At 61.5% G+C, this 27,330-nt stretch overlaps 2 protein-coding genes across 9 annotated transcripts; both read left to right on the top strand.

Moving 5' to 3' along the window:
* The first annotated feature begins 3,938 nt into the window (after positions 1-3,938).
* Positions 3,939-11,588, top strand: NRBP2 (nuclear receptor binding protein 2). 3 transcript variants are annotated; one of them, XM_060116168.1, is made up of 18 exons: positions 3,939-4,399; positions 4,876-4,998; positions 5,063-5,164; positions 5,262-5,351; positions 5,512-5,567; positions 5,662-5,756; positions 5,886-5,909; positions 5,982-6,065; positions 6,137-6,192; positions 6,289-6,384; positions 7,455-7,587; positions 7,704-7,806; positions 7,927-7,977; positions 8,060-8,195; positions 9,151-9,204; positions 9,292-9,355; positions 9,455-9,515; positions 9,601-11,588. In XM_060116168.1, the coding sequence occupies exons 1-18, from the start codon at positions 4,277-4,279 to the stop codon at positions 9,863-9,865; spliced, it is 1,716 nt and encodes a 571-aa protein (XP_059972151.1). In that variant the 5' UTR covers positions 3,939-4,276; the 3' UTR covers positions 9,866-11,588. The 3 variants fall into 3 exon arrangements, with proteins under 3 accessions (XP_059972151.1, XP_059972154.1, XP_059972153.1); XM_060116171.1 differs by having other exon boundaries at positions 5,527-5,567; positions 9,455-9,510; positions 9,601-9,751; XM_060116170.1 differs by having other exon boundaries at positions 9,455-9,510; positions 9,601-9,751.
* A 3,400-nt stretch (positions 11,589-14,988) lies between these two features.
* Positions 14,989-27,202, top strand: PUF60 (poly(U) binding splicing factor 60). 6 transcript variants are annotated; one of them, XM_060115833.1, is made up of 12 exons: positions 14,989-15,146; positions 19,475-19,564; positions 21,773-21,868; positions 21,961-22,050; positions 22,955-23,005; positions 25,040-25,201; positions 25,274-25,366; positions 25,515-25,728; positions 25,808-25,998; positions 26,128-26,263; positions 26,459-26,694; positions 26,776-27,202. In XM_060115833.1, the coding sequence occupies exons 1-12, from the start codon at positions 15,123-15,125 to the stop codon at positions 27,073-27,075; spliced, it is 1,683 nt and encodes a 560-aa protein (XP_059971816.1). In that variant the 5' UTR covers positions 14,989-15,122; the 3' UTR covers positions 27,076-27,202. The 6 variants fall into 6 exon arrangements, with proteins under 6 accessions (XP_059971816.1, XP_059971815.1, XP_059971819.1 ...); XM_060115832.1 differs by having other exon boundaries at positions 19,472-19,564; XM_060115836.1 differs by lacking the exon at positions 22,955-23,005.
* Positions 27,203-27,330: the final 128 nt, after the last annotated feature.

The following is a 27,330-nucleotide window of genomic DNA, read 5'->3' as shown; positions in this document are numbered from 1 at the left end:
GTGCGCGTGGCCCCTGAGCTGGCCTGCCAGCGAAGCCTCCTGGACCAGGAGACGTGGTGTGGGCTGTTGGAGCTTGGGCCCAGCTCAAGTGCCCCAGGCTTCCTGGACCCCGACACGCTGGAGCAGCTGCCATACTGGGAGCTGCTAGGCAGGTGTGTGCGGGCCCCCAGCACGGGGCTGGGCCTGCTGCCCGTCAAGATCACTTTCCGTTCGCTGAGTGGGGCACTGAGCTTGGCCGAGCTGCTGGAAGTAGGGGTCCTGGACGGGGAGACGGCCCAGGCCTGCGGGAGGGCAGGCTGGCGGTGCCGGATGTGGGTGCACGCCCCACGGTGCAGCGCCACCTGCAGGGCACCGGCGGTGTGGCATGGGTCGTCCTGCTGCCTGCAGGGCACAAGAAAAGTTTCTTCCAGGCCGCGGCGGAGCGCCTGCTCCCCATGGGCGCCACGCTTCCGGTCCTGGAGGCTCAGGACGCTACCTGCATGCTGGTGGACCCAGCCACCGGCCGGCAGCTGTGGGTGGATGAGGCGGTCAGGGCAGGCGTGTTTGGACCAGAGCTCCACAGGCAGCTCCTGGCAGCAGAGCAGGTGGTGACGGGGTATCAGGACCCCTTCGGTGGCACCCGAATCCCCCTATTCCAGGCCATGAAGAGGGAGCTGGTGGACAGGGCTCCGGCGCTGAGGCTCCTGGTTGCCCAGCTGGCCACAGGCAGGCTAGTGTGTCCTGCCCGCAGGCTCTGGCTGCCCTTGGAGGCCACCCTGCACTTCGGCTGCCTGGACAAAGAGACTCAGCAGCATCTCTCACAGGCGGCTGGCTTCTCGGACCCCAGCATGCAGGAGAGCCTCAGCTGTGGGCAGCTGCTGGCCCACTGTGTCACCGACCCAGAGACGGGGCTGGCCTTCCTGCCCATCTCAGTGGGGAGCCCTGGAGAGGAGCCACAGGGGCCCCCGTTCACTGAGCACAGCACCCGGCAGGCCTTGAGAGCTGCCGTGGCCACCGTCTCAATGGGCAAGTTCCAGGGCCGCCCCGTGTCGCTCTGGGAGCTGCTGTTCTCCGAGGCAGTCCCCGTGGAGCAGAGGGTGACGCTGACCCAGCAGCACAAGGACGGGGCCCTCTTCGTGGAGGAGCTGGCGGCTGCACGCTGCAGCCACTGCCAGGACCACCTTTGCTGGGTGAGGATCCCCGTGACTCCAGGAGAGCTTCTGAGAGCGGAGGTCATCAACCAGGGCGTGTACGAGCAGCGGGAACGAGGCTGGACCGTGGCCCAGGACGTGGGCAGCCTGGCCTCGGTGCAGAGGTACTTGCGGGGCACTGGCTGCATCACCGGCTTGCTGCTGCCTGGCTCCCAGGAGCCCCTCAGCATCCAGGAGGCTTGTAGGAAGGGGCTTCTCAGGCCCGGCACAGCCCTCGCCCTCCTGGAGGCGCGAGCAGCCACTGGCTTCATCATCGAAGGAAAACAAGGGGTATTCGGTGGAGCAGGGGCTGAGGGCTGGCGTCACTGGGCCCGACGTGCTCGCGAGGCTGCTGTCGGCCGAGCGCGCCGTCACCGGCTACACCGACCCCTACACCGGGGAGCAGATCTCCCTCTTCCAGGCCATGAAGAAGGACCTCATCGTCCGGGAGCACGGCATCCGCCTGCTGGAGGCCCAGATCGCCACGGGCGGCGTCATCGACCCCGTGCACAGCCACCACCTGCCCGTGGACGTGGCCTACCGGCGCGGCTACTTCGACGAGGGGATGAACCGCGTCCTGGAGGACCCCAGTGACGACACCAAGGGCTTCTTCGACCGCAACACACGTGAGAACCTCACCTACATGCAGCTGCTCCAGAGGGCTACTCCTGACCCAGAAACAGGCCTCTTGTTTCTTCTCTGTCTGGAAAGTGAGTGGGTATTCTTTCTAATTGGTTGTTTATTTCAACCCTGAAAAATATATGACAATATTTTTATACATTTTTTAGCGTGCCAGTATCTGTGTGCAATGTGTTCAGCTTACGTGTACAGCGACATTCTACTCTCTTCCATCCTTTTTTGCTTATGGTTCCTCATTGCATTAAAGGAAAGGCATTGTCCTTCGTGATTTTTTTCTCTTCACCCTTGGTGTTATCAGTTGTGAATTTTCAATTGAAATTTCACAAGTGGCCGTTTCTGATAGACTCTGATGCATTTAGAGTGAAGGACTTTCCTTTGTTTCCTTGGCCTATCACACTGAAGTGTATGCATCAATTTGTTATATTCCCATTTTAATTAAATCCGTTCCTTTCAGTTATCGATTTTTGTCCTGTTTGTCGAGTAAACTATTTCCCATCAATTTCTCGCTGTAGTAAGTGCCTTTTGGGTCTCAATTTGGGGTCGACCTGCCATTATTTTCCATCCTATGGCTGTGCTTTGAGGGGGCAGAGGCTGATTCTGTCCCCTGGTGCAGCTCTGCCAGTGGGTATGACCCCCTTGGTTTGCGTCACCAGCTTTGTTCTGGAGGTATGGCCTTTACAACGTACAAAGAATTGTTAGTATGTCAACAAAGCTTTTTTCTTTGATTTCAGTTTTTTGAAGGTTCATCCACAGAACTCTTTATCCTTATTGTAGATATGAGGTTAATCACAGGAGATAAGCATTGACAACCTAGGGTGGCATACAGTCATATCCAGAATGGTCTCTGCTTACACTGCAGTTCAGGTGTCAGACTCTCGGCTGAGCCTGGAACTTCAGACACTCATTGCACAGTGTCTGGTTGGGGCAGGTGACAGAGGCCAAGTCTTGCTCGTCCCTCCTTTGCGACACAGAGCGTTCTGAGCCGTGTGAGTGATGGTTTCACAGGATCGCCTGAGGGGGTGGAGTGGAGAGTGCAGGGGCTAGGCTGGTCCACCAGGATGATGGTAGTGGAGTTATGTCTATACAGAAGGTTGGGAGGAAGAGAGGTGTGCAGGGGACTCTGAGAGGCCAACAGGCTGAAGGCCTTCGAACCCGGGGGGGAGGAGCAGGAGGTCGGGATTATGGTTTACGTCTGGAGAAGGCACACACGTGTCCACTACTTTTCTCTCCAGAAAGACATAGTGAAAGGAGGGTGAGGACTCAGCAGGTGTGAGCGGGAGACTATTGAAAGGTAGTGGGGGTTTGGGATAAAGGGGGTTTTAGACAAGAATTCTAAAGCACATCCCCTGTTGACATGGCTGGAGAGTGTGGGGGGCCTCTGGGGTCAGGGCTCCCTTCTGATGGCTCCACTGTTCCAGAAAAGTCGTCAGCAGAAAGCGGAAAGAAGGCCATCCCGGAATGTGGGAAGTGGGTGTGCGGACATGAAAGGGAAACACCGAGTTGCAGGCCAGTGGGAGGTCTGTGGTCACTAATTAAAGTCCACCTGCTTGCGTATTTTTGTCTCCTTCGGGGACCCTCCCACGTGTTCCTTAGGGGAGGGGGGACGTGCCAGGAGAGCTGGCCTCCCCGACGCGCATTCCTGGCCTTCCCCCAGACCCTCGCGGTGATCCCGGGGCTGAGCGGGCTGCGCCCCGCCCGCTCCACGCTGGGTTCACCCCAAGGCGGGCGCCCGGGGACTGGGCCGGGTTTCAGGATATCTCTGGCAGGAGTGTGGTGGGGAACCGGTGCAGGAAGTACCAGCGGCTCCCAGAGCTGGGCAGGGCCGGTGGGCGCAGGCCTCCGCGCGCCCGGGGAGGCACCGACGGACCCGGCTCCGGGCAGCCACGGAAACCCCTGCGCCCGGGCCGCTCGCCTCAAGCTGGTGCCGGGGCAGCCGAAAGCAGCGAGTCCCGGGAGGAGCCTGTTTGGGACCAGACAGCTCCACCGGGAGGAGGCCTCGGGAGGGGCGGGGCCTCGGGGCGGGGCCCTAGAGGGGAGGGCGGGGCCTCTGACGGGGCGGGGTCCGCGAGGCGGGGCCCTCGTGGATGTGGGCGGGGATCGTGGGCGGGGCCTCGAGCGGGGTGGGGCTCCACGCGGTGGGCCCCTGGGCGGGGGACAGGTGGCGTCTCCGCCGGCGCCGCAAGGGCTCTGCCTTGTACGGGGAATCTCCGCTCGGGCTCCGGCCAGGGGAGGCGGCTCCGGCGGCTCCGGCGGCTCCGGCGGGGCAGGCGGGCTCCACCCCCGGGCCGGTCGCGCGCCCGTGCCTCCCAGTTCCCGGAGCCCGAGTAGGGACTCGAGGTGGTGGCGGCGGCGGCTCCGCTCCCAGCTGGGCGTCTGGGCGCCTGGGCGCGGGGCCAGGACGGGAGGGGAGCGGCGGCGGCGCTGGGCGGCGGATAGCGCGGAGGGCGGCGGCCTGGACCCGCCGAGCCATGGCGGCCCCGGAGCCGGTGCCGAGGCGGGGCCGGGAGCGGGAGCGGGAGGACGAGAGTGAGGACGAGAGCGACATCCTGGAAGAGAGCCCGTGCGGCCGCTGGCAGAAGCGGCGGGAGCAGGTGGGCACGGTGGGGAGGGGCGGGTCGCCGCCCACCTCCCGCGGAGGGGCCCTTGAGACCACGCGGGGCCGTGCGGACTCTCGGGGAGCCAGAAGGCCCGAATCCTCTCCGAAGCGTCGCGCAGGCGGCCCCCTTCTTGACGGGCCCTTGCACTCCTTTAGCCTGGCGCCCACGCCCTGGTGAGGAACCCCCGATTCCCTAAGTCTCCTCCCGAGACCACCTCCCCATGCCTCTGGGACCAGCTGTTAGTCCTCTGGGGACCAGCCTCAAAAACACCCGGAACATGCCCCAGGTCCCCTCAGCCCAGCCCCAGGATACCAAGGCTCCGCTCCTGGGTGCCCAGCTTCCCCCCAGAGCAGGCCAGCGCCTGCCTCACATGCTCGGGCTGCTGGAAGGGAGGTGAGCGGAGACCTAGCCCGCACCCTTTTCCTCCCCCACGCACCAGCTCACTCGTGCCCCCCCCCCCCGCCCACCAGGTGAACCAGGGGAACATGCCCGGCGTCCAGAGCACCTTCCTGGCCATGGACACGGAGGAGGGGGTGGAGGTGGTGTGGAACGAGCTGCACTTCGCTGACAGGAAGGCTTTTTCGGCCCACGAGGTAAGGCCCGCTGCGCCCCCCGCCCGCTCCCCCCCTCAGCCTGGTGACCGCCTCCCCTTCCCAGGAGAAGATCCAGATCATATTTGAGCAGCTGGTGCTGGTGGACCACCCCAACATTGTCAAGCTGCACAAGTACTGGCTGGACGCCTCGGAGGCCCGAGCACGGGTGAGCCCTGGGCACACCACGGGGAGGGGGGCACCAGTGGGTGGGGCAGCTGTGGGCACCCACCGTTGGTGGAGCCCGTGAGCCTGCCGCTTCGCAGGTCATCTTCATCACAGAGTACGTGTCATCGGGCAGCCTCAAGCAGTTCCTCAAAAAGACCAAGAAGAACCACAAGGCCATGAACGCCAGGGTACAGGGAGTGGGCTGGGTCAGCGTCAGGGACAGGGTGGGGTCGGGGGTGCGCTGGGGACAGAGATGGTGAGGGGGCGCTGGGCGGCCCTGGGCACAGGAGCGGGGTTGGGCCGGGGCACCTCAGGCCCAGCTGCCTTTCCTGCGCTCATCCCACGGAGTCCGTCCGCCGCCAGGCCTGGAAGCGCTGGTGCACGCAGATCCTGTCCGCGCTCAGGTGAGGGCCTGGGCTTGCCCGAGCACCTGCCCTTGGCGCCCCCGCCTCCCTGGCACCCCTGACCCAACTCCCCCTGCTCTCCCCTCCTCCCCAGCTTTCTGCACGCCTGCAGCCCCCCCATCATCCACGGGAACCTGACCAGCGACACCATCTTCATACAGCACAACGGCCTCATCAAGATCGGCTCTGGTGCTGGCGGAGAGGGGCTGGGCAGGGGCGGGGGGCGGGGCTGGGGGACCTGTCTGGAATGGGGGCGGACGATGCCCAATGCCCCATCACGTTGACACCTGCTCTTTCTCCCCGCGGTGACCGGCTCAGTGTGGCACCGGATCTTCTCCAATGGTGCGTGGGGACCCTGGGGGGACGGAGCGTGGGAGAGAGGTCTCGTCTGCTCATCCCGCGCTCTCTCCATAGCGCTCCCAGACGATCTTCGAAGCCCCATCCGTGTTGAGCGGGAGGAACCTCGGAACCTGCACTTCTTCCCGCCAGAGTATGGAGGTGAGTCTGGGAGGTCCCCCCTCCCCTCCCGGCATCCGCCTTACCTGCTCTGACCTGCTCTCCCCTTTCAGAAGTTGCCGATGGCACTGCGGTGGACATCTTCTCTTTTGGGATGTGTGCGCTGGAGGTACTAACCCCGTGGTCACTGGGCCCCTCCCAGCTAACGCCCCCCGTCCCACCTGTGCTGTCCCTTCCCCATGCCTGAACTTGCCCTGCCCCCCAGATGGCTGTGCTGGAGATCCAGGCCAATGGGGACACCCGGGTCACAGAGGAGGCCATCGCTCGCGCCAGGCATTCTCTGAGTGACCCCAACATGCGGGTAAGCAGCTGGCCCTGCCCCTGCCGGCTGGCTCTGTTTTCCAAGGAGGGCCGGTGCGGTGCTTTGGGCAGGCCTGGAGGTGCAGCAGGTCAGGGCCAGGCCCGCTGCGCAAGCCTCCACCCCGCCACCCCCACAAGGAGGGCCTTACTGGGCGTGCATGTTGAGTTGCGTTGCAGACATGAAGGTTCTGAGGGCACGTTCTAAGCACAGAGAGACTGGAGAGATACTTCCCGGGTGGGCACAATTTTTATGCCCATTTTATAGATAAAGAAACAGGTTCAGAGAGGCTTTAGAGTGAGTGGTGGAGCCGGTGTTTGCATCCAGGTCTGCCTGATTCCACATCCCCGCCTGTAAGCCTTCAGGAGACCAGTTAGAAAGGACGTGGTCCTAGCCTGTGTTGGGGGCAAGGTGGGGGGGGGAGCCGGCAAAGCGCATGCGGACGGACAGAAGCTGCAGCCACAGCCTCTCTGGCCAGAGTCTGGCGACTGTCTGGCTCCACCGCATGACCTCTGGGGATGGGGGAGGGAAGTGACGGGGCCTGGACAGGACTGACGAGGAGGTGGAGCCAGGATGGACCGAGAGGCAGTGGAGGGCATGGATGTGGGGCAGGGCAGGGACACTTCAAGGTCATCTCCGGAATCGGGCCTGACCTGAGGCAAGCAGAAGAGGGGCGGGCTGTAGGTAGGCGGGCCCAGGCTAGGCTGCACTGACCTCGAGGGCCTGCGCTGATCTTTCAGCTCTGCCCAGCCCCAGGGCTGCGAGGCGGGGGCCAGTGTCCTCCCTGCAGTGCAGCTTCACCTGTGAACTGGGGACGACAGTGCCAACCCGCCACGATGTTTGTGAGGGGTGCTGGAAGTAGAGCACGGGCAGTGCTGGGCCCGGGGGCAGACTCGACTGTCCTGTTTGAAGAATCAGGTCCTGGCCTGGCTGCTAACGGGATGCCTCTACTCTGTGCACGTTGCTCCACGAAGGCTCCCACGGGGTTGGACCCTGCAGGGGCCCCTTCTTCTCACACAGTGGGGCCGGAGTGGAGGGGCTCCACCGACTGCAGCCCCCTCTCCATACCCCAGGAGTTCATCCTCTCCTGCCTGGCCCGGGACCCCGCCCGCCGGCCCTCCGCGCACAGCCTCCTCTTCCACCGTGTGCTGTTTGAGGTGCACTCGCTGAAGCTCCTGGCCGCTCACTGCTTCATCCAGCACCAGTGTGAGGGGCAGGCCAGCCCAGGGGTGGTCCAGGGCCTGGGGTCGGGATGCAGAAGGAGGCCCCGCAGGACCTACTGCTTCAGGGCCCACTGCCCTGTGTGCTCCCACGGCCCGCAGACCTCATGCCTGAGAACGTGGTGGAGGAAAAGACCAAGGCAACGGACCCGCACACGGTCCTGGCAGAGATCCCCCGGCCGTCCCGGCCCCCGTTGCAGTGGCGGTGAGCGGCCTGCAGCCCAGAGGCCTCCCCTCTCCCCCCGGCCACGCCCCCCCACCCCTGCCCCCACCCCCACCCCGCGGCAGGACCGCCACCCTCATGTTCTCCTCACACCCATACTAGGTACTCAGAGGTCTCCTGCTTGGAGCTTGACAAGTTCCTGGAGGATGTCAGGTGAGGGCTGGAGTGAGGCTGGGGAGTGGGCAACTGTCAGGCCTGAGCCCTCAGCTGCCACCACCCCGCACTGTGTCCCTAGAAATGGGATCTACCCACTGATGAACTTCGCTGCTGCTCGGCCCCTGGGGCTGCCCCGTGTGCTGGCCCCACCCCCCGAGGAAGCCCCAAAGGCCAAGACCCCGACGCCAGAACCCTTTGACTCAGAGACCAGAAAGGTAAGACTCCAGCCTCCACAGGCCTGCCCACTGCCCAGACGGGTGCCCTTATCAGGGGTTTCAAGTCCCCCAGCCCGGCTCTCCTCCAGGCTGCCAGGAGAGACCAGGTTCTGGCTGACACCTTTGTGGGGCTTGGGGGACAGTCGTACAAGCGGGGATACCCCCTTTCCCAGAGGCTCCACAGGGGAAGACCCCTGCAGGCCCCTCTCCCATACACGCTGCCTCTCGGATCCCACCTCCTTGGCTTGCTGATTCGCTGACATCTGTGACCTGGTGTTTCTGCCAAGGCCCCCAGGCCCTGTGTTTCTCCCGTCCCCTCCTCCTGCTAGGCTCCCCCCTGGCCAGGGGCCTCCCCGGCCACCCTTTCCCTTTTCTTGTCCACACCCACTGGGCTCCAGAGCCTCTGGTTTTGGCCTTGGGTGTGTCTCCATGGTTACCTCCCTGATCTGGGCCCCCTGTTCCCCACTTGGATGCTGCACCAGCCCCCAGCCTGGCCGCCTTCCCCGGCTTCCCAGCCAGAATTCATGTTCTAATAGCCACAGCTGGGGGTCCTCAGCGCACACCCCCAACCCCCCCGCCGCACCCCCCCACCCGCCCGGCACGCTGAGGCCTGGTTTTGCTGGCATCCTGTGCTTCCGCTGTCATGTCCCTGCGCCCCTCGCCCCTCCCCCACCCCCTTCCCACAGCTCTCTCTTTGTTCAGCTGTTCTCTTCACCTGTGAAAACTCCTGTTCATCCTTCGGTACCCAGCTTCAATATCTTCTCTGGAAGTTTCCCTCAACTCGCCAGGCTCCTAGCAGTGAGATGTGCTTCCTAGGCTCCCCTTGGAGACCTTCCTCATTTCCCGTCTTTACGACCCCTTTGTGTCTGGGCCCCTTTGACACAGCATCTGCTCTTGCTGCCCAGTTGCTGAGTTCCAGCCTTCGTGGGTGACCTTGGCCTCCCCCTTCCCCCAGGTGATCCAGATGCAGTGTAACCTGGAGAGAAGCGAGGACCAGGCGCGCTGGCATGTGAGGGGGGCCCCGCCCACAGAGGCGCGGGGGCGCGGGAGGGGCGGGGCCGACTCCCGAGCCCACCGAGCCCTCCCGCCTCCCCAGCTCACTCTGCTCCTCGTGCTGGAGGACAGGCTGCACCGGCAGCTCACCTACGACCTGCTCCCAAGTAGGCCGCCGGGCGGGACCCCGGGCGGGGCGGGGGTGGGGGGCAGGCACGGCGGCCGGTGCTGTGGCCTCACGCCCGGTCCTCACACCCCTGCCGCAGCTGACAGTGCCCAGGACCTGGCCGCCGAGCTGGTGCACTATGGCTTCGTCCACGAGGTGAGGTGCGCAGCCGGGTACGGCCAGCCTGGGAGGGCCGCAGGGTGGGCCACGTCCCACCATCCCCCGTGCCTCCCCCCTGCCCTGCAGGACGATCGGCCGAAGCTGGCTGCCTTCCTGGACAGCACCTTCCTCAAGTACCGCGGAGCTCAGCTGTGACCGTGATCCCGCCTCAGCGCTCCCGCTCCCCAGCCCCTCCCCCCCCCCCCCCGAACCAGACCTGGTGGCTCCCGTGGGGAAGCTCGGCATTGGCCCCGGCGTCTGGGTGGGGGACCAGGGGCCCCCCCTGCCTGTGTGCCTGCTAGTGAGGATCCTCCCCCTCCCACAGCTCCCAGCAACCCTGCGGCGGGGCTGAGGGTGGTGGGGTCAGGCCCATCAGGGGTGAGGGAGCCAGGGCTGGGGCTGGGGGGCTGGTTAGGCCCCGCATGTCCTTAGGATCAGGATCCCCCCATCGGCCAGCTTCCACAACTCAGCATCCCTCCCGTGCCCTCCATTTCCACCCCCGACGCAGTCTGGTCATGAGGGGCTGCCCTGCAGGGAAACGCGGCAGTGCTGGGGGGCTGAGGGGCGGGGGTTGGCCCTGGACAGATGTGTGCCCAGAGGAGCGCTGCATTCCAATTTGCTACCGCAGAGCCACACGAGGAACCGGAATCGCTGCCTTAAACCCTTGGTAAACCACCTGCAGGTGTCAGGCGTGGTGCTGGGCTGGGCAGGGCCACGGCCCTTCAGCTCCATGTGGCTCTCGCACCCTGCCCCCCGGCCAGTGCAGACCCTCCAAAGGGCTATTTTCTGTCCTTGTTCCCTGGCCTCGAGTGGTCATGGTCAGGCACCCTCCCTGCTCCTCCCAAGCTCACCACCCCTCCCGCTACGTCTGTTACCTCCTCCTGTGGCAGCTGCCTTCCTGGGTCCTAAGGCTACCAGCCCCGGCTCCCTGTCTCCCCCACCCCTACCCCCCATAACCCTAGCCTCCATTCACTTGGACCACCTCCCTTCATTTTCAGATGTAGTTGATCACTGTTAAAGATTTTAAACTGCATGTATAAATTTAGCACATTCAGTTTCTAAGCTTTTCAGATGTCAAACAAGAAAAGCTCACCACCGTGTTAGTTCTCTGTTGCTGCTGTCAGGGTTTACCACAAACTCAGTGACTTAAACCAGCACACTTAGATAGTTCTGTAGCTCAGAAGTCTGGCACAGATCCCGCCAGACTAAAATCAAAGTGTTAAGAAGACTGCGTGTCTTTCTGGAGGTTCTAGGGCAGAACCCATTTCCTGCTCCTTCAGGTTGCTGGCCTGCAGGTGCCAGGCACGGCACTGGGCACAGGGCAGGGATTCATTTCCTCGCAGTGATGGGGCCGAGATCCCCACTTCCTTGCCTGCTGTAAACTGAAGGCCACTCTGAGCTTCTAGAGGCAGCCACCTCCATTGGCTCACGGCCCTGTCCTCTGTCTTCAAAGTCGGAAACATCGGGTGGAGTCTGTCTCACGAAACTGTGTGTCTGGTTTTCTGCAGCCAGGAAAGCTTCGTGTGGCTAGGTTGGGTCCACCCGGATAATCCAGGATGATCTCCCCATCTCAAGGTCCTTAATCACATGTGCAAAATAACCTTTCACCAAGTAAAGTAATATTAACAGGTTCTGGGGGTTGGGACACGGACATCTTTGCAAGGGGCAGGGGGTGGGTGTCATTATCCCACCTACCACATCACCCTAGCCAAAACCCTAAACCAAAACACCTTACCAAGATGTATCAAATGAAACACATGCACCAATACGGTGAATCTCAAGTTATCTTAAACATTCCAATATGCTTTACAAAATTATTCAAGTTCTCACACCTTTCAATTTAAAATTACAATCTAAAATAACTTACACATGTAGTTGGAAACGCTGATGCTGTCTGATTCTGCGTCATCTTAAACAGTTTGAGTGTCCAATGCGTAACAGATTGTACCAGTGATTAAACTGAACTCAAAAGGATCAATACTATCATTGCTTCATTTAATGCCTATGTTGAGGTTTTCATTTTAACTTTTATCTTTTCAAAGTTATATACACATTATTTTAAAAGTGGAATTTTCTTAGGCCAATAATAAATAAATAATAAATACTGCCTCTAACCCTGACCCTTTCCAAATTCAACTCTCTTAGCTGTTTCTTCAGGCATTTAAAATGCATGTTTCACAAAATCGCACACATGCTTTTACTGTTTTTTTTTTTTTTACTGTTTTTTTACATCACGTGTCACCTGCTGGTGTCCTCTGGGGGGAAGGGGATCACTGGCCTCAATCCCCTGACCCAGCGTCATCCCAGTGTGATGGGCAGTATTACCGCTTCATTCCCACAGGTCTCAGCAGAGAACAAGGTGTCCTAGGATTATATTTGCTTTCTTGCACAACTTTTTGTTTCCCCTGGAGTTAATCATTGCCTTTTTGGGGGGCTTAGTTTTCTACACGTCTCATGAATTCCTCCCTAGATTCTCCCGCAGAAGTGTGAACCTACTCTCAGTCTTGAGGTTTGTTGCATAGCTGGCTGCTGTGTCATCTTTTCCTGGAGCCCCCAGCCTGGCCACTCTCTGCCCCAGGCTACTTGTTCTTGGGTTCGTGACCCAGCTGTCAGCATGGGCTACGCCTTCAGCAGCACCTCCCTCCTCTTGTCTCTGGAACCCATGCTTGCTTCTTCCTCCATTCACCCTCTGTTTGAGGAGGAACATCCTGAGTGAGGCTGCCTGGAGAGTCACGGAGTCGCTCCTGTTTGCCCTCACCACTCTCACATCTGCTTGTTCGTGCAACTAGGGACAGTGTTGGGCTGGTGGAAGATTACTTCTTGCCAGGACTTTGAGGGCATCCTGTCACTTTCTTCTAGTCCCAAGAACTCCCATGCCTTTCTGAGTTCTGACCCTTTGTGATTTCTTCTTTCTCTCTCTGGATCTTCTCTTTACCCAAGTGCTTTGGAAATTCTCAACGATGTGTCCTGATTCAGACCTCTTTCTTTTATTTTGTTATTATTTTTAATTAAGGTATAGTTGATTTACAATGTTGTGTTAATTACTGCTGTACAGCAATTTCCATTACAGTTTATCATAGTATATTGAATATAGTTCTCTGTGCTATACAATAGGACCTTGTTGTTTTGTTTTTTAAATATTTATTCATTTATTTATTTGGTTGCGCCAGGTGTTAGCTGCAGCTCGAGGGCTCCTTACTTGTGGCATGCGAACTCTTAGTTGCAGCATGCATGCGGGCTCTAGCTCCCTGACCAGGGATCGAACCCGGGCCCCCTGCATTGGGAGCACAGAGCCTTACCCACCGTACCACCAGGGAAGTCCCTGGACCTTGTTGTTTATGACCTCTTTCATCTATTGTCCAGAGATCCCAACCCTTCAGTTCTAGGAAGTTTTCTTTGCTTTTCTGGTGATTTCTCCCCTCTCCTTTTCTGGAATGCTTACTTCGATGTTGGACTTATTTTCTGACAGGTGCAATATGTGTTGGTTAAGGGCATAGGCTCTGGAGCCATTCTGCTGCTTCCTGCTGTGTGACAGTGGTCTGTGACTCCACTCTCTCACCAGTAAAGATGGGGATAATAACGGTCCACACGTCATGGGGTGGTTGTGAGATCGCACAGATTAACTGTGAAAAGTACGAGAACAGGGCCCAGCACACAAGCACTCTGAATGCAGCGATGCCAGATTTTCACAGGGGAAGCTGCCACCAGGGGGTGGTGCTTTTGCCCCCCACAGTGGTGGTGGAAAGTCCCAGCCCGTCCACCCCCTCTGTTACGGAGGCCTCTAAGGCGCCCGGCCAGCTCTAGCACTGGGGAGCGCTAACAAGTGTGACAATGACTCCATTGTCTGCTTTCTAGCTAATATGGTTTCATTGTTGTCATACATTCTGGAAAATTACAGATTTATCTGTCAACCTTTCTGTTTAACTGTTCGTTTTCCTCTCATGCTTTTCATTTATAAGTGCTCTTTCTCGTTTGCTGAATGTTCTTTCTTTATAGCCTCTTGTTCATGTTTTCGGATGCAACAGCCTCTCTAATATCTCTGAGGATACGGTTTTAGCTTTCCTTTTTTCCTCCTTCTGCTCGCTTTATTGGCTGTGTTCCTTCTGAGTCCCTTTTCCTTTTGCTTTTTTGTTTTTTCCTCTCCCTCAGCTGTCTGGTGATCCTGGGTTGCCCAGCTGCATTTAATCTTAGTGGCTGGGGCTTATTGCCTGGTGAGCTTTGAGCTCAAGGATCGAGCCAGGCCATCCTCCTGACCACCTCCCAACTGCCAGGCTTTTCTTCCGTGTTGGGAACTACTGCAGAGATGAGCTCTTCTCTCTGAGGACTGTGGGGGCCACATGCTTGGGGCCGGACTCAGAGCCGGGGGTGGAGGTGGCAGAAAGGCGGGAATCTCACGTATCCCCCCACTTTCAGAACAGGACCCTGCCCCCGACGGACAACCCAACCGAGAGCGCCTCTGCTGGAGCTCACCTCCCAGCCACTGCCGGTAGGGGCTGAGCCCTGGAGTCTCTTCCTTTTCACAGTTGCACTTGGCGTGACCGATCTCCTGGACCCCGACCTCCAAGAAAGCAGCTGCCGCTGGCCACCTTTCTTCAGCTCCACAACATTCCACCCTTTTGTCTTCATGGGTTGCTTCCTTTATAAAATCCTTTTCCTATCATTTTAGAGGGAAGGGAGATGAGGCAAATATTGTTGGGTTTAACCAGGGGTGTCTGTATTTCATGTCAGACTCTCCCAGGATGGAGAAGAGAACTGCCTAGTTGGGGAAGACACCTTGCTGCCTCAGGCAGGCTGAAGTTGCTGAGCTGACAACCTCAGGACCTGAGCCTCACTGAGTGAGGGTCTTGGGACTGGGTGGGCATGCAGCAAACGTCCAGGGCAGTTCAACACCAGGGATGGACACCTGGAACCTTTAAAAAACAGTTCAGAACTAAGGGGACTCGGAATGCATACCCTTCCCACGGGATTGGTTCAGAAGCCTGTCTCTTGGGTTGCAGTTCTACCGACTGTATGTCAGTGGCTCTACGACGCCATCAGTGCAAAAGATGCACTGTTTTATGGATCAGTAGGAAAGAGAAAATGCGGCCATTAGGTGACAGCATACCATGCATTGGTAGGCGCATTCAGAGATGTTATGATGCAAAGAGCATCTCGAAATCTGAGTCCGAAATAAAGCGATTCTTTGTCACTGCTTTCAACCGCAGCCCTGGAGAGGATCGGGCCGCCTGTGACCTGCCTCGGGTTTTCCTGCAAAGCAGGCAGAAAACCGAGCAGAGGCCGGAGGGCGGCACGGGACGAAGCGAGGAGTGGACGGGGACGCACTGAGGCCGGCGGAGGGCGGGGCTGGCGGCGAGCGGAGGCCGGGCGGCAGCGCGCGCGCCCCCGACACGCCCCGGCCCCGCCCCTTCTGCCCGCCCCTCCCGGAGCGTTAACTGTTTCTCCCCTCACCGGAAGCGCGCTCCTTTTTCCTTCCACGTCGCCGGGGGAAAGGCCCTTAATCGCGAGAGTTCCGTCCTCTTGAGAGTTTCTCCGCCGGCACCCAGATCGCGCGAGACCGCGGAAGGAGCCGAAGTGTGCGGCGCGCGCGCGGCGGCCGCGACGGGCGCAAGATGGCGACGGCGACCATAGCTCTAGTAAGTGAGCACCCCGTGACCGCGGGCCGCCGCTCAGATGGCGGGAGCGGGTTGTCGGCCCGGCCAGGGCGCCGAGGGTTCCCCGGGGATGTGGCGATTGCTCCGGGGCCCCCCGCGAGCTCCCGCGTCCTTTGGTCGGGCGAGGCGGGGGCGGGGCGGGCGCGAGGCGGGGGCCGGCCTGAGGCCGCAGCTTCCGGCCCGCAGATTGCAGCTTCCGGCGGCCGGCGCGGGAGGGCCTGGCCCGGTGGGGACCTGGGGCGCAGGTGGGGGCCGTGCCGCGCGCCGAGCCGGGTCCCTTCGCGGTGAGGCCGGTCGGGCCCCGGCGGCGGTCGTCCCCTTCTGTCGACGGGGTGCGCCTGTGTCCCCGACTTGAAGGCGGGGCTCCTGGGAACCGTGGCGTTTCTCCTCCCGCTAGTGTGAAAGGGGCCGCTGGGCGTGCGGGGGGCCTGTAGGAAGCGATCGGGCCTGGTGAGGAGGGAGGCCTTGGCTTCTTGCGTACACAGCTGTGAATTTGCTCTCCGCTGATGCTCACGGGGAAGAGGTTTCCAGCCAACAGGGACTCCGTCCTGCTATCCCCACTCAGGAAGGGAAGACGTGGTCTCTCATTGCCTGTTTCCTGAGCGATCACATTGTCCCAAGCGCTGTGCGAGGACTTGGGGGAACAGTGGGGAACCAGAGGCAGTCTTGCCCTTTTCCGGGGTCTGGTGGGCACTGGAGACCAGTTCCCACCCAGGGTGCGTGAAGTGCTAGGGGGGTGCGGGCACCTAGAGGAAGGAACCCCTCCCGCCCTGCTTAGTGCTCGCGTCCGTCCGCCACATGGAGCAGTTAGCATAGATGGACAACCCCTCCTCACACAGCACTTCCGTGGTGAAGTCTCCCTTCACTCTTCTTCCTCCCAGGCTTGTGCGACTGACCCCTCTGGGACCCTTCACACGGTGCATCCCTTTCTTTACCTGCCACTCTCCCCCGACCTGTACTCAGACTGATGTGGTGAGGTCTGTCTAAGAAGGCAGCTTTTGCAGGTAGATGGAGGCTGGACTGATCGGGGAGATGTCTGAGGGTCAGGGGGTGTACTTAGACTGCCTTGGCCATGCTCTCAGCTGGGGGCTGATGCCCAGAGAGGGGGCCGAACCTGTCGCACTGGGGAAGAAACTGACCCCCAGTGAGAGAGAGCCCGCAGGCTATGAGGGGGGCCCAGTGTGTGACTGTCGGGCCTAGCTAACTTCACTGTCCTCTTGCTGCCATGTCCCGCTTCCTGTTGAAGCCACGAGAGCAACTACCTTTGTGAGAGGAACGTTAGAGAGAAAAGAGGTGAAGGTGGCGGCTTGGAGGCCAGTGAGAGTCATGTCCCCAAGCGTCCACAGACCTGCGTCAACACCATGCCTCAGCCTTGCTCAGGGGGCCTCGGCTCTGCTGTGGCACAGGGCCAGGCACAGGTGGTGTCATAGTAGAGGTGGATGGGGGCACTGAGTCTAAACCCTGTAAGCTGGGGTTTTCAATAAGGGTCTTCACTGACCCTCTGACTCCTTTCAAGAGGTTAATACATGTGTGTTAGTAGGTGTATGTAAACTGTAAAGGCCCAGGCTTACCTCATCAGCTTGTGGGAGTGAAGTCCAGCTTGTGGTCCAACACATTCCTCTTCCTACCTTTTGAATGGATAGGTTTCTAGAAGGGTTACCTGTTTCCCTGCAGTCCTTTTGGGGCATATTGAGAGCTTGCTCTCTGTCTTCTGGTCCATGCATGCTGAGCAGTGCTGGTTTGCTGTCCTAAGCTGTGGCTTCAGCTCTTGTGGGAGGTGGAGTGGAATGGCACAGTGATCTCGTGGGGAAGGACCCAGGAAGATACAGAAGTGCCTCTTCTGACTTGGGTGTGCCTTCCACCTCGTGGCTGCAGAAACGGGCCATAGCCCCTTCCTCTGACACTTGGGCTCACTCCCACTGGGGACCATCATCCTTGGGTTCCATCTGGCAGGGGCACTGGGACCCTCTCCCCTCCCCAGGGGCACAGTTGCTTTTTTCCTCTTCCTGTGGGTCCCAGCCTGCATGTCAGTTCACAGAGGCCTGCCCTGGGTGCTGTGGCCCAGCGTGCCTCATAGGCCGCTCTTCCCCCGCTGTGCTTGGTGTTCTTCTTAGCACTTGTTAACTACAGAAATAATCTCACATCGGTGCTGGTTGGCATGTCTCTTGTCTTGTTTTGCTGCATCTGCAGTGCCCTGCACAGAGCCTGGCCATGCAGTGGACAGCATGGCACCGTGTCAAGGGGACTGAACGGAAGGAAGGCAGTGTCTTGCAGTGGCCCTGCTGTGGTGACTTGACTCTGGATGTTGTAATAATACTAATAATCATTGAAACCTATGGGTTGCTTGCCATGTGCAGAAGGATTGCCTTAAGTACTTTATATGGAGCCACTCACTGAGTCTTCCTGCCAGCCCCAGGAGACAGGCCTGAAGAGCCTGAAGCCTGGAGATGTTAAGTAGTTACATAACTTTTCTTTTCTTCTAGTGGAAATAATCCTTTTGCCCTGGGCTGTTGATCATTGACAGTGCTGGGGTTTGGGGCCCAGAATCATGCGGCAGCACCCCACCCCACCGTACACACACACCTGCCAGAGGGGGATTTGCACCCCTCAAGGCACTGCTGCCTGGTGGGGGGCGGGGTGGGGGGCTTTGTGACCGCAGGGCATGCTGCATTCATTGCCAGAGGATTACAGCACAGGGCTAGCTGTAATGATAAATGACAGTTTCCTTTAAGCTCTCTTAGCATCTGCTTAGAACAGAACCCTAGGCTCAGTGGGACTGGAAACTGCTTCTGCCATGAATGGGGTAGGATGTCCTTCCTAGAGTTCCTGGTGAACTGAATTTTCCTGGGAAGTCTCTTCTGAGCTGTGTTCTGATCTCAGCACTGTCCTGGATCCTTTGTTGGCTATTACAGCAACTTGGGGTAGTGGTTTATAAGTGTGCCCTCAAGTTGACTCTGTTCACAGGGGTCTAAGGGTTGGATTGTATTCCCAGACCTGAAGTGATCTCTTGCTGTGGGTCTTAAGAGGCAGCCTCTGCTGTGGGTGTGTTCTGGGGGCTGCCAGGGAACTTGGGGCAAAGCCAGACTCTAACCCTGTCCCCAGATGCCATGTACCCACTGGATGGGACTTGTGTCAGCAGGTGCCCCCTTTCCTTTGTCTCTCTCTGGGGCACAGTTTCTAAGCAGCAGTGGTGCCGAGTTCAGAGGGGTTCCAGGGAGGCAGCCCGGCTGGCTCGGCCCCAGCTTCTGTGCCCACTGGCCACGTCTCTCCTTTGAGGCTGGAACTCGTGAGACATGCTCGGGCCAGGTCGTCCCAGCCTTTGGCTGTGTTTGTGCACAGACCCTTGAGGGTGGGCATGGCTGTCGCCTGTGTTCAAGATACATACCTGTGGGTCTCGTCCTTGATCTGGGAGCGGGTTCCTGCTGTGTGGCATCTGAGAAGGTGGGGAAGTCTCAGGACCCTTCCACGAAGACCCTCACCCCTGTGACGTTGCCCACCTTCTGCCTTTGGCCTGCCACCCTTCTAAGCCTGGCCGGGAGCTTCTCCTTCCATTGGGCTGGCTCTGCATGGCAGTGCTTCTCGGCCCCTCTAGGCGTGGCCAAGCTCTCATCTGCCCTGAGTTAGACAGCCCTGGACAGTTTGCTGGGGGAGGGAGGCTTACCCATGCAGACCCCCTGCCCGGCCCTGCCACTCAGAGGGCAGCCCTCCTCAGAGCTGTCTTCAGGAGGGGCCTGGGACCTGCCCCAGGGGCTTGGCCAGAGACTGTTGAAGGCATTGGGGCTGATGCTGAGCTGGGGGCTGACCCCGGCATGTGTACAGGGTGCTAAAGAGGTGCCTCCGTCTGCCTCAGGAGGGAGACGGCCATCTGTGCTCCTTGTCATCTTGTCCTGCCCGGCCTGGCCCAGCCTGCCAGTAGGAAAGGAAGTGATCTTTAGGACCTCAGCTGTGTGGCCAGAGGGCAGCTCTCGACCCACTCCTGCCTTTTGTTGGCCTGGGGCAGGAGCACAGCTCCGCTCTCTACCGTGTCTCTTTCCGGGGACTCGTTGCCAGCTCGGGGCTGCCCCAGATTCTGCTCTGGTTTCTGCCAGGCCAGCCCCTTGTGCTGGGCTCTGGGCAGCTGCAGGTGTGCTGGGGGAGTGGGCAGGTGAGGCGCAGTGAGGCAGTGTCAGGAGTGATCAGGGGCCATGTCACAGCCGGCTCCTTCCTGGGCCCGTGCGGAGCTCAGCTCTTAACCAGGAAAGACGAGAGAGGGCCTGGGTGGCTGGGTCTTGTGAATGTCCATCATATCGTCTCCTTCCTGCCTGCAGCAGGTCAATGGCCAGCAAGGAGGGGGGTCCGAGCCATCGGCGGTGGCGGCGGCGGCGGCGGCGGCAGCGGGAGACAAATGGAAACCTTCACAGGTACTGACCTTAAGCATCCTCGCCCTCAGGCCCGCCCGCCCGCCCGCCTGCCTGCCCGCCTGCCTTCGCGTCCCTGGGCCCAGAGAGACCTGGCAGGGGGTGGGGCGGGAGGAGCCCGAGGGACTCTTCCCTGCCTTCTGGGCAGAGATGCCTGTCCTGCCCTCTCGCCACCCAGCCCCCAGCCTGGCTGTAGCCTCCTCCTCCCTGCCTCTACTTGGCGTCCTCCTGCTTCTGTGGTGGGTTGAAGCCTCATGTGTCTTCAGAAACCAGGCAGATGGTGGCTGTGGTCAGGTGGGGTGTGAACCTCAGCCGGTGGGAGCCCTTCACCGTCGGTGTCGTACAGAAGGGCAAACGTGTTGTTCCAGAACGTGCAGGGTATTGTTAAGAGCCAGAGGTACAGAGTTTCACTTCAGATCTCTGATTTAAGTAAAACGTGAAAGCAGAACCATGTGTAATTCAAAGTATAAGTCTGGGAGTCTCGGGGCAGGGCTTCAGGGTAGGCGTGGGAGATCTTGGCCAGTTCTGGTCGCTGAGCCGGTGGGAGTGTGGGAGGGGGAGCCGGGTAAGAAGGTTCTTCACGCTTCTGCACGGCAGCGCCTGCGTCCAGAGGGTTCGGGGGCTGTTCGGCTGGGCCCTCAGCACGCTCGGGGGAGGGCCATGGCACGCAGCCTGGACCCTAGGAAGTTATGGGGGCTGAAGCTGGTGGGCCCCTCTCGCCAGCCCTCCCCGACCCTGGCTGGCTGTCTAGCCAGCCATTGGTTGGTAGAAGGGCTTTTTGTTTATCAAGACAAAGAGGAGATTGAAAAGTTTCTAAGGGGCTGAAAGGGGGTAGCGTTGGTTACCATGGTGACAGCCTGTTCTGGAGTCATAGCCCCAGGCTCTCGGGCCTCTCTCCCACTAAGGAGAACTGGGCTTGGAGCCAGCGGGAAGGACAGCCTCGCAGGGGCCAGACTGGGTCGCCAAGGGAGGGGCTTCCAGGGCTTCCTGCCCTTTGACCCTGTGCTGGAAACCCCACACTCCAGCTAGTCAGGATGGTGGTTCTTGGGGTTTGGGTCATCCAGCCCCTTCCTGCCCCCTTTGTACCTCTGTCCTTGCTCGTCACTCCTGTGCTGGCGACCTGCCTCTCTTCTCTGCTGTCCCTCCCGAGGCTTCATGCTGGGGGCTGCAGAATATCCCCTCTGGAGCGCTTGCTGGCCACCCAGCAACTGGTGGATAGGCAGGTGTGTTCTAACTCCCAACACACATGCTCTTCTGGGTCTGGTGGCCCTGCTTCTCTTCCAGCTTACACAACTGTTTTCTTCCCCCTGCAAACAGCTTAGAAATGAGTTTTGATAGAGGGCATGTAAACAATCGTAGTAGCATCCGCTGTGGTCTGCAGCAGGCTGGGACACCGCCACCGCCACCAAAGCGTCTCCTCATCCCTGTGCTCGCCTAGGGTGCTGGTGGGTGTCCACTTCTGTCCCCCTGTGGCTGGCCTGCTTCTGGCTTCTCTTGCCAGGGTGCTATGCACAGCCCAGGGAGGAGTTTGCTGGAGGTGGGTTGGAGCCCTCCTCGGGGCTGCGGTGGCCTGGGAGAACAACTCGGGGCTCTCCGGGCGGTGAGCACAGTGTGCAGGGATGGGTTACCGCCTGGAGCTGTGCTGGGAGGGAGCCCTTGCCCATACTTGCTCTTTGAGTGGCCCCTGGATCTTGTCCCGAGCAGGGAAGCCGAGTCTGTGGCCGTGGCTTTGGCCGTGAGAAAGTGTGGGTGCCAGGCAGTCCGGGAGTGAGGAGTCCCAGGACCTCCAGAGAGCCCTGGCCCCCTCCCCTTGTCTTAGAGGACAGCTGAGGCCGGCTCTCTCGTGCAGCATGGGACGGGGGTTCTGGGGTCAGGCTTGCCATGAGGGCCCGGGCCCCTCTTACTACGTGCTACCTGTCTTGGTGACTCGGGCAAGCCTGGGTCCTGCAAGGTGTCTGTCTGCCTCGGTGTGTGTCCTCCCGGTGGGTCCTGGAGGAGACCGGCCTGGGACAGGCATAGGGATGTCAGGTGGGCAGACCCACGTCCAGGCCAGGCGGGAGACAGTCTGTGTGAGGACCTGTCTGCGCCTGGGAGCGGGCTGAGCTGCAGGCCACGTGCGGTGGTCGGGGCAGAAGGTGGGGTGGGCTCCTGGGGCCGTGTGCGGGAGGTCTTGAACGTGTTCTTAATGACTTCCCTGCTCCCCGTCACCAGGGGACGGACTCCATCAAGATGGAGAACGGGCAGAGCACAGCCGCGAAGCTGGGATTGCCTCCCCTGACGCCCGAGCAGCAGGAGGCCCTGCAGAAGGTGAGAGTGTGGGTCCTGCCTGGGGCGCCGCGGCAGGGGGAAGCCTCCCCGCAGGCCGGGCCCGCAGCGCCCCTCACCGCCCCCTCTTGCAGGCCAAGAAGTACGCCATGGAACAGAGCATCAAGAGCGTGCTGGTGAAGCAGACCATCGCGCACCAGCAGCAGCAGCTCACCAACCTGCAGGTGAGGGCCGCCCGCCCCGCCGCCGCCCGGCCTTCTCCCCGCCCCCACCGCCGCCTCTGCCTTCTCTTCCTCCTCTCGTGCCTGCGGCTGTCCCCGCACCGTGTCGTGCTGCTCGGTTTCTCAAGGACTCCTTGGGACGCCCGGGTTCCTCCCTGAGGCACGAGGGGCCCAGCCTGACCCACCTGTTGAGAGCCCACGGGCCCCCCCAGCCCTCCTCTGTGCCCCGCCGCCCTGCCCGAAGCGGCTCCTCTTCTTGGACTTCAGACGGTGGCCCTGAGCCCGTGTGCCCCCAGGCGGCGTGGCTGGGTTGCAGCCCCTAGGCATGTTCCTCCCCACCCCCGTGGCCTCGGATAAGAGCAGTCGGGGCCCCCCTGCAGGGAGTTCAGTCCTCGGCTTGGGGCCCAGGACTGAGAGGACAGGCTGGGGACGCCTCCACGGGGCCCTGCTCTAGGCCTGTGGCCCAAGGCTGCCTGGGCTCTGGGGAAGAGGACAGGGTGAGGCTGACAGGTGCCTGGGCCTCGAGCCCCCCTCCCCCTCAGATGTTCACGCTGCCGCCAGGAGCTGCCCCTGGCTCTTCACCGTGCTCCATCCGGTCCTCCCCTCCCCCTCCCCCTTCCTCCTCCTCCTCCCCCTCCTCCTCCTCCTCCTCCTCCTCCTCCTCCCCCCTTCCTTCTGCCCTGCCAGCCAGGCTGCGGGGCGGGGCGCCTGGGGCTCTGAGGCCCCCCTGGGCAGGTGCCGGCGGCCGGCCACGTGGCCGGCAGTGTGGGCCGGCCGGCGGGCCTCCTGGCAGGGCGGGGCCCCCGGGCCCGCGGCCGTCTGCGTGAGGGGCGCCGAGAGCGAGGTGTGGCGAGCGCGGAGACGGCTCGGCTCCAACGGACTGAACTCTGTCTTTACTGTCTTTCAGATGGCAGCAGTGACAATGGGCTTTGGAGATCCTCTCTCACCTTTGCAATCGGTCACTAGACCCGCTCACTTCCTCCGGGGCCATGTCCTTAGTCAGGGCTAGGGGGGGCGGCGCGGCCCGCGCGCCGGGGACCTCGCGCCCCGTGGCCGGCCCCGCCCGCCAGCTGGGACGAGCGCAGCAGAGCGCCAGGCGCGGCGGGGCCGCTGGTGTGGGGGGCACCCACCCCGGGACCGCCCCTGGGGGGGCCTGCACCTGCTCTGAGGGCCCGCCTTAGAACTAACCGGCCAGGTAACTGCGGAGGGCAGCCGGCCAGGAGGGCAGCTGCCCGCGCCAGGCCCGCCTGCACGCACGGGGTGCACCGCCGGGCCTCCAGCTCCGCCGGGCTCCTGGCTTGGGGTCAGGCCCCCGAGGAGAGAAGGGTCTTAACTCAGGGCCCCATCAAACCCCGGAGGGAGGACGGATGGATGGGGCGGGGGGCTGGGGGGACCCAGGCGAATGAGAGAGGGAAGGACAAGGACTGGGCCTCGGGCCTGGCGGTCAGCAAGGGGCGGAGGCCACACGGCCAGGGAACAGGCAGGGGCTGTGGTCAGAGGGGCCAAGGAATAGGCAGAGGTGGTGGCCGCGGCCCGGGCTGCCGTCAGCAGGAGTCTGGGAAGGAGAAGCCCCTCCATCCCCCAGAGGCAGGCTGAGGAGGAGGCCAGGCCCCTCTGGGGAGTCTGAGGGGGAAACGTGGCCTTCTCGGGGGGTCATCCCTGGGCGTGCCGCTCTCGCAGGGGAGACGCAGTCCTGACCTCGAGGACCGGACAGTCCCTGTGTCCTCTCTAGGAAGCGTCTGTCTGTGGGGACAGGTCAGGGGGAGAGGGCTTTTGGCACACCTGCTGTTGGGGAGCCCACACTGAAGAGGAGACGTGCTCCTATCTTGGAGAACTTTGACCTGAGGGGCAGCTGGTTTCATGTCTGGGGCTCCTGGTGCGAGAGGGGACATGATTCTACCTTTGGGGGGCGGTCCTTGGTCTCAGCAGGGAGCCTGAGGCCTGTTTGTTGAGAGCATAGTTTGAGGAGGGGAGTCCCATTTGGGGGGCGGAATTCTAGTCTGGGGGAGATGCGGACCTTATTTGTAGGCCCCTTTCTGAGGGACGGGGGGCCTGGCCTGTTCTAGGCCCGTTGATGTATCTCAAAGAAGCTGGCCTCTGGTTATGGGGAATCTCGTGAGGGTGTGGGGCTCCCCTGTTGAGGGGCTGGAGCCAGGGCCCCGTCTCCTTTGCCTGCCCTGGGCCTGTGGTCTCCTCCCTCGGCCCAGCTCCTCCCAGTGGCCCACGGCATGTGGCTCTAGGACCCTCCCTTGCAGGCATGTCACACGTGAGGTGGCAGGGTGGGGACTGTCTCCCTGAGGGAATGGGGAGGCCCCTCGGCACAACTGCCAGGCTCGCCCCAGCGTGGAGGCGGGGTGTCGGCCCGAGCAGAGCCCAGGGGCTTCTCCTTTCGGCGGCTCTGCCACCTCTTGCTGTTCCCGGGGAGTAGCAGCCCTTTTTTGTGAGGGTTCAGGCCCTGGGGCCCTGTGCGAGCGGCTGCTGTTCGTCTTCTCTCCCGGGAGCCCCTGTCTGGGCTCCTCCCCTCCTCCCCGGGGTCTCTTCTGGGCGGTGGCTGCCCTGTCTTCTGTCCCCTCTCTCGCCTCCACACCAGTGGGTCCCTGCAGCCTGGCGGCTCCCCCTTCCCTCTCTGTCGGAGTACACGGCCAGGACCCTGGGAGGACCTCTCAGCCCACCTGGGTGCCCGGCCCCAGACTGCAGGGCTTGCGGCCCTGCCTTGCGACCACCTGTCAGCTTCGCTGTCAGTCTGCCTGGGACCTGGGTGGGCCGGGGTGCGTCCGTTTCCTGCCTCCAGGCCTGCCTTTCCTTCCTGGGGGTGGGGTCCTGCCGACCCCCACCACCCTGACTGCAGGGGCTGAGCCTGCACCACGCTGCCGTGTGGGGAGCCCTCCCCACGCGGAGCCGGGTGGGTGGGCCAGGAGGGGAATGGGCTGCCCAGCCTCCCACCACCCCCTCACAAGCCAGTGGCTCTCTCTCCCCTTGTGTCCTGCTCCAGATGGCAGCTCAGCGACAGCGGGCACTGGCCATCATGTGCCGGGTCTACGTGGGCTCCATCTACTACGAGCTGGGGGAGGATACCATTCGCCAGGCCTTTGCCCCCTTTGGACCCATCAAGAGCATTGACATGTCCTGGGACTCCGTCACCATGAAGCACAAGGTGAGGTTCCGTCTGCCCTGCCTCGCCCCACCCCCGGGCTCTCCAGGCCTAACGGCGTGTTCCTGCGTCCAGGGCTTTGCGTTTGTGGAGTACGAGGTCCCAGAGGCCGCCCAGCTGGCCTTGGAGCAGATGAACTCCGTGATGCTGGGAGGCAGGAACATCAAGGTGAGGCTGGGGGTGGACCTTGGGGTCAGCGTGCGGCACGGGTGTGCTCTGTGTTCAGTCCCCCCGAGATGCAGAGCAGCCCCTCCAGGAGCCTGCAGTGACCCGGCCTAGGCTGACTGGGCACTCTTCATCCCTGCCTCTCCCCCAGGTGGGCAGACCCAGCAACATAGGGCAGGCCCAGCCCATCATAGACCAGCTGGCCGAGGAGGCGCGAGCCTTCAACCGCATCTACGTGGCTTCTGTGCACCAGGACCTCTCGGACGACGACATCAAGAGTGTGTTTGAGGCCTTTGGCAAGATCAAGTCGTGCACGCTGGCTCGGGACCCCACGACCGGGAAGCACAAGGGCTATGGCTTCATTGGTGAGCTTGGGGCGGCGGGGTGGCGGTGAAGCCCACCCGACGCCGAGGCTGGCCCCTCACTGCCGCTCCTGCTCTGCAGAATATGAGAAGGCGCAGTCGTCCCAGGATGCCGTGTCTTCCATGAACCTTTTTGACCTGGGTGGCCAGTACTTGCGGGTGGGCAAGGCGGTCACACCCCCTATGCCCCTGCTTACACCTGCCACACCTGGAGGCCTCCCGCCTGCTGCTGCTGTGGCCGCAGCTGCAGCCACAGCCAAGATTACGGCTCAGGTAAGGGCTGGTGGAATTGTGTGGGTTTGGTGGTGGGCACCAGGCCCCCCTGATCCTGTGCGGACTGGCTCTTTGGTCTTGAGTGGAGGCAGCCAGACCGGGGACTAAGCACAGTGGCCTTGGTTGCAGGAAGCAGTGGCTGGAGCAGCGGTACTGGGTACTCTAGCCACACCTGGACTGGTGTCCCCTGCCCTGACTCTGGCCCAGCCCCTGGGGGCTCTACCCCAGGCTGTCATGGCTGCCCAGGCCCCGGGAGTTATCACAGGTGAGCCTGGGTGGGTCGAGGCTTCCCTCCTTCCCCTGCCCCCTCCTCTGGGCTTGATGCCTTCAGCTGCCCTTAATGAGCTTCCTTAGTCCCCTGTGCCCCGGGCCGTTCAGCCGTGCTCCGCGGTGCTGTGCTCCTTGCTGGGAATGGTGGGGGTGGGGGGAGTGACCGCTGGACCTGGTGGGTTTGCTGCAGGTGTGACCCCGGCCCGGCCCCCCATTCCGGTCCCCATCCCCTCTGTGGGAGTGGTGAACCCCATCCTGGCCAGCCCCCCGACACTCGGCCTCCTGGAGCCCAAGAAAGAGAAGGAGGAGGAGGAGCTGTTTCCTGAGTCAGAGAGGCCGGAGATGCTGAGCGAGCAGGAGCACATGAGCATCTCTGGCAGCAGCGCCCGCCACATGGTGATGCAGAAGCTCCTCCGCAAGCAGGAGGTGGGCAGCCGGGACCGGCGGGGCGGGGCGGGGTGGAGTGGTCCAGCCACAGCCGCAGCTCTCAGCTGTCCCCCCCCACAGTCCACAGTGATGGTTCTGCGCAACATGGTGGACCCCAAGGACATCGATGACGACCTGGAGGGGGAGGTGACCGAGGAGTGTGGCAAGTTTGGTGCCGTCAACCGCGTCATCATCTACCAGGAGAAGCAGGGCGAGGAGGAGGATGCAGAGATCATTGTCAAGATTTTTGTGGAGTTTTCCGTAGCCTCTGAGACTCACAAGGCCATCCAGGCCCTCAACGGGCGCTGGTTTGCTGGCCGCAAGGTGGTGGCTGAAGTGTATGACCAGGAGCGTTTTGATAACAGTGACCTCTCCGCGTGACCTTAGACCCATTCCCTGGACTTGCACTTTCTCCTCGTTTCCTCCGGGTTTTATAGAGAGATTCGGTGGTATCTTGGGCCCAGCCGCCCAGCCTGTGGATAAAGGTGCAGATGCTGCTGGCCCTGAACGTTCCTGTCTGACACTGGTCTTGTGCTTATTGGGTCCCGTTGGGGCGCGGGCGCGGCTCAGGGCAAGCACCCGGGCCGTGCGGAGGCACTGGGCCTTGGCGGCCGGGACCCGAGTCCCGGGAGGAGG

Source organism: Mesoplodon densirostris, chromosome 13, assembly GCF_025265405.1.
Source record: "Mesoplodon densirostris isolate mMesDen1 chromosome 13, mMesDen1 primary haplotype, whole genome shotgun sequence".
NCBI classification, from domain to species: Eukaryota; Metazoa; Chordata; class Mammalia; order Artiodactyla; family Ziphiidae; genus Mesoplodon; species Mesoplodon densirostris.
This window is presented reverse-complemented; position numbering and strand designations above follow the sequence as displayed.

Excerpts from the sequence above, each read along its gene's own strand:
- NRBP2 (XM_060116168.1), top strand. The coding sequence starts at position 4,277 with ATGGCGGCCCCGGAGCCGGTGCCGAGGCGGGGCCGGGAGCGGGAGCGG. Across the intron at positions 5,757-5,885 it reads CCTCATCAAGATCGGCTCTG|TGTGGCACCGGATCTTCTCC; the intron begins GTGCTGGCGGAG and ends TGACCGGCTCAG. Across the intron at positions 6,066-6,136 it reads CTTCCCGCCAGAGTATGGAG|AAGTTGCCGATGGCACTGCG; the intron begins GTGAGTCTGGGA and ends CTCCCCTTTCAG.
- PUF60 (XM_060115832.1), top strand. The coding sequence starts at position 15,123 with ATGGCGACGGCGACCATAGCTCTA. Across the intron at positions 23,006-25,039 it reads CTCTCTCACCTTTGCAATCG|ATGGCAGCTCAGCGACAGCG; the intron begins GTCACTAGACCC and ends GTCCTGCTCCAG. Across the intron at positions 25,367-25,514 it reads TGGGAGGCAGGAACATCAAG|GTGGGCAGACCCAGCAACAT; the intron begins GTGAGGCTGGGG and ends CCTCTCCCCCAG.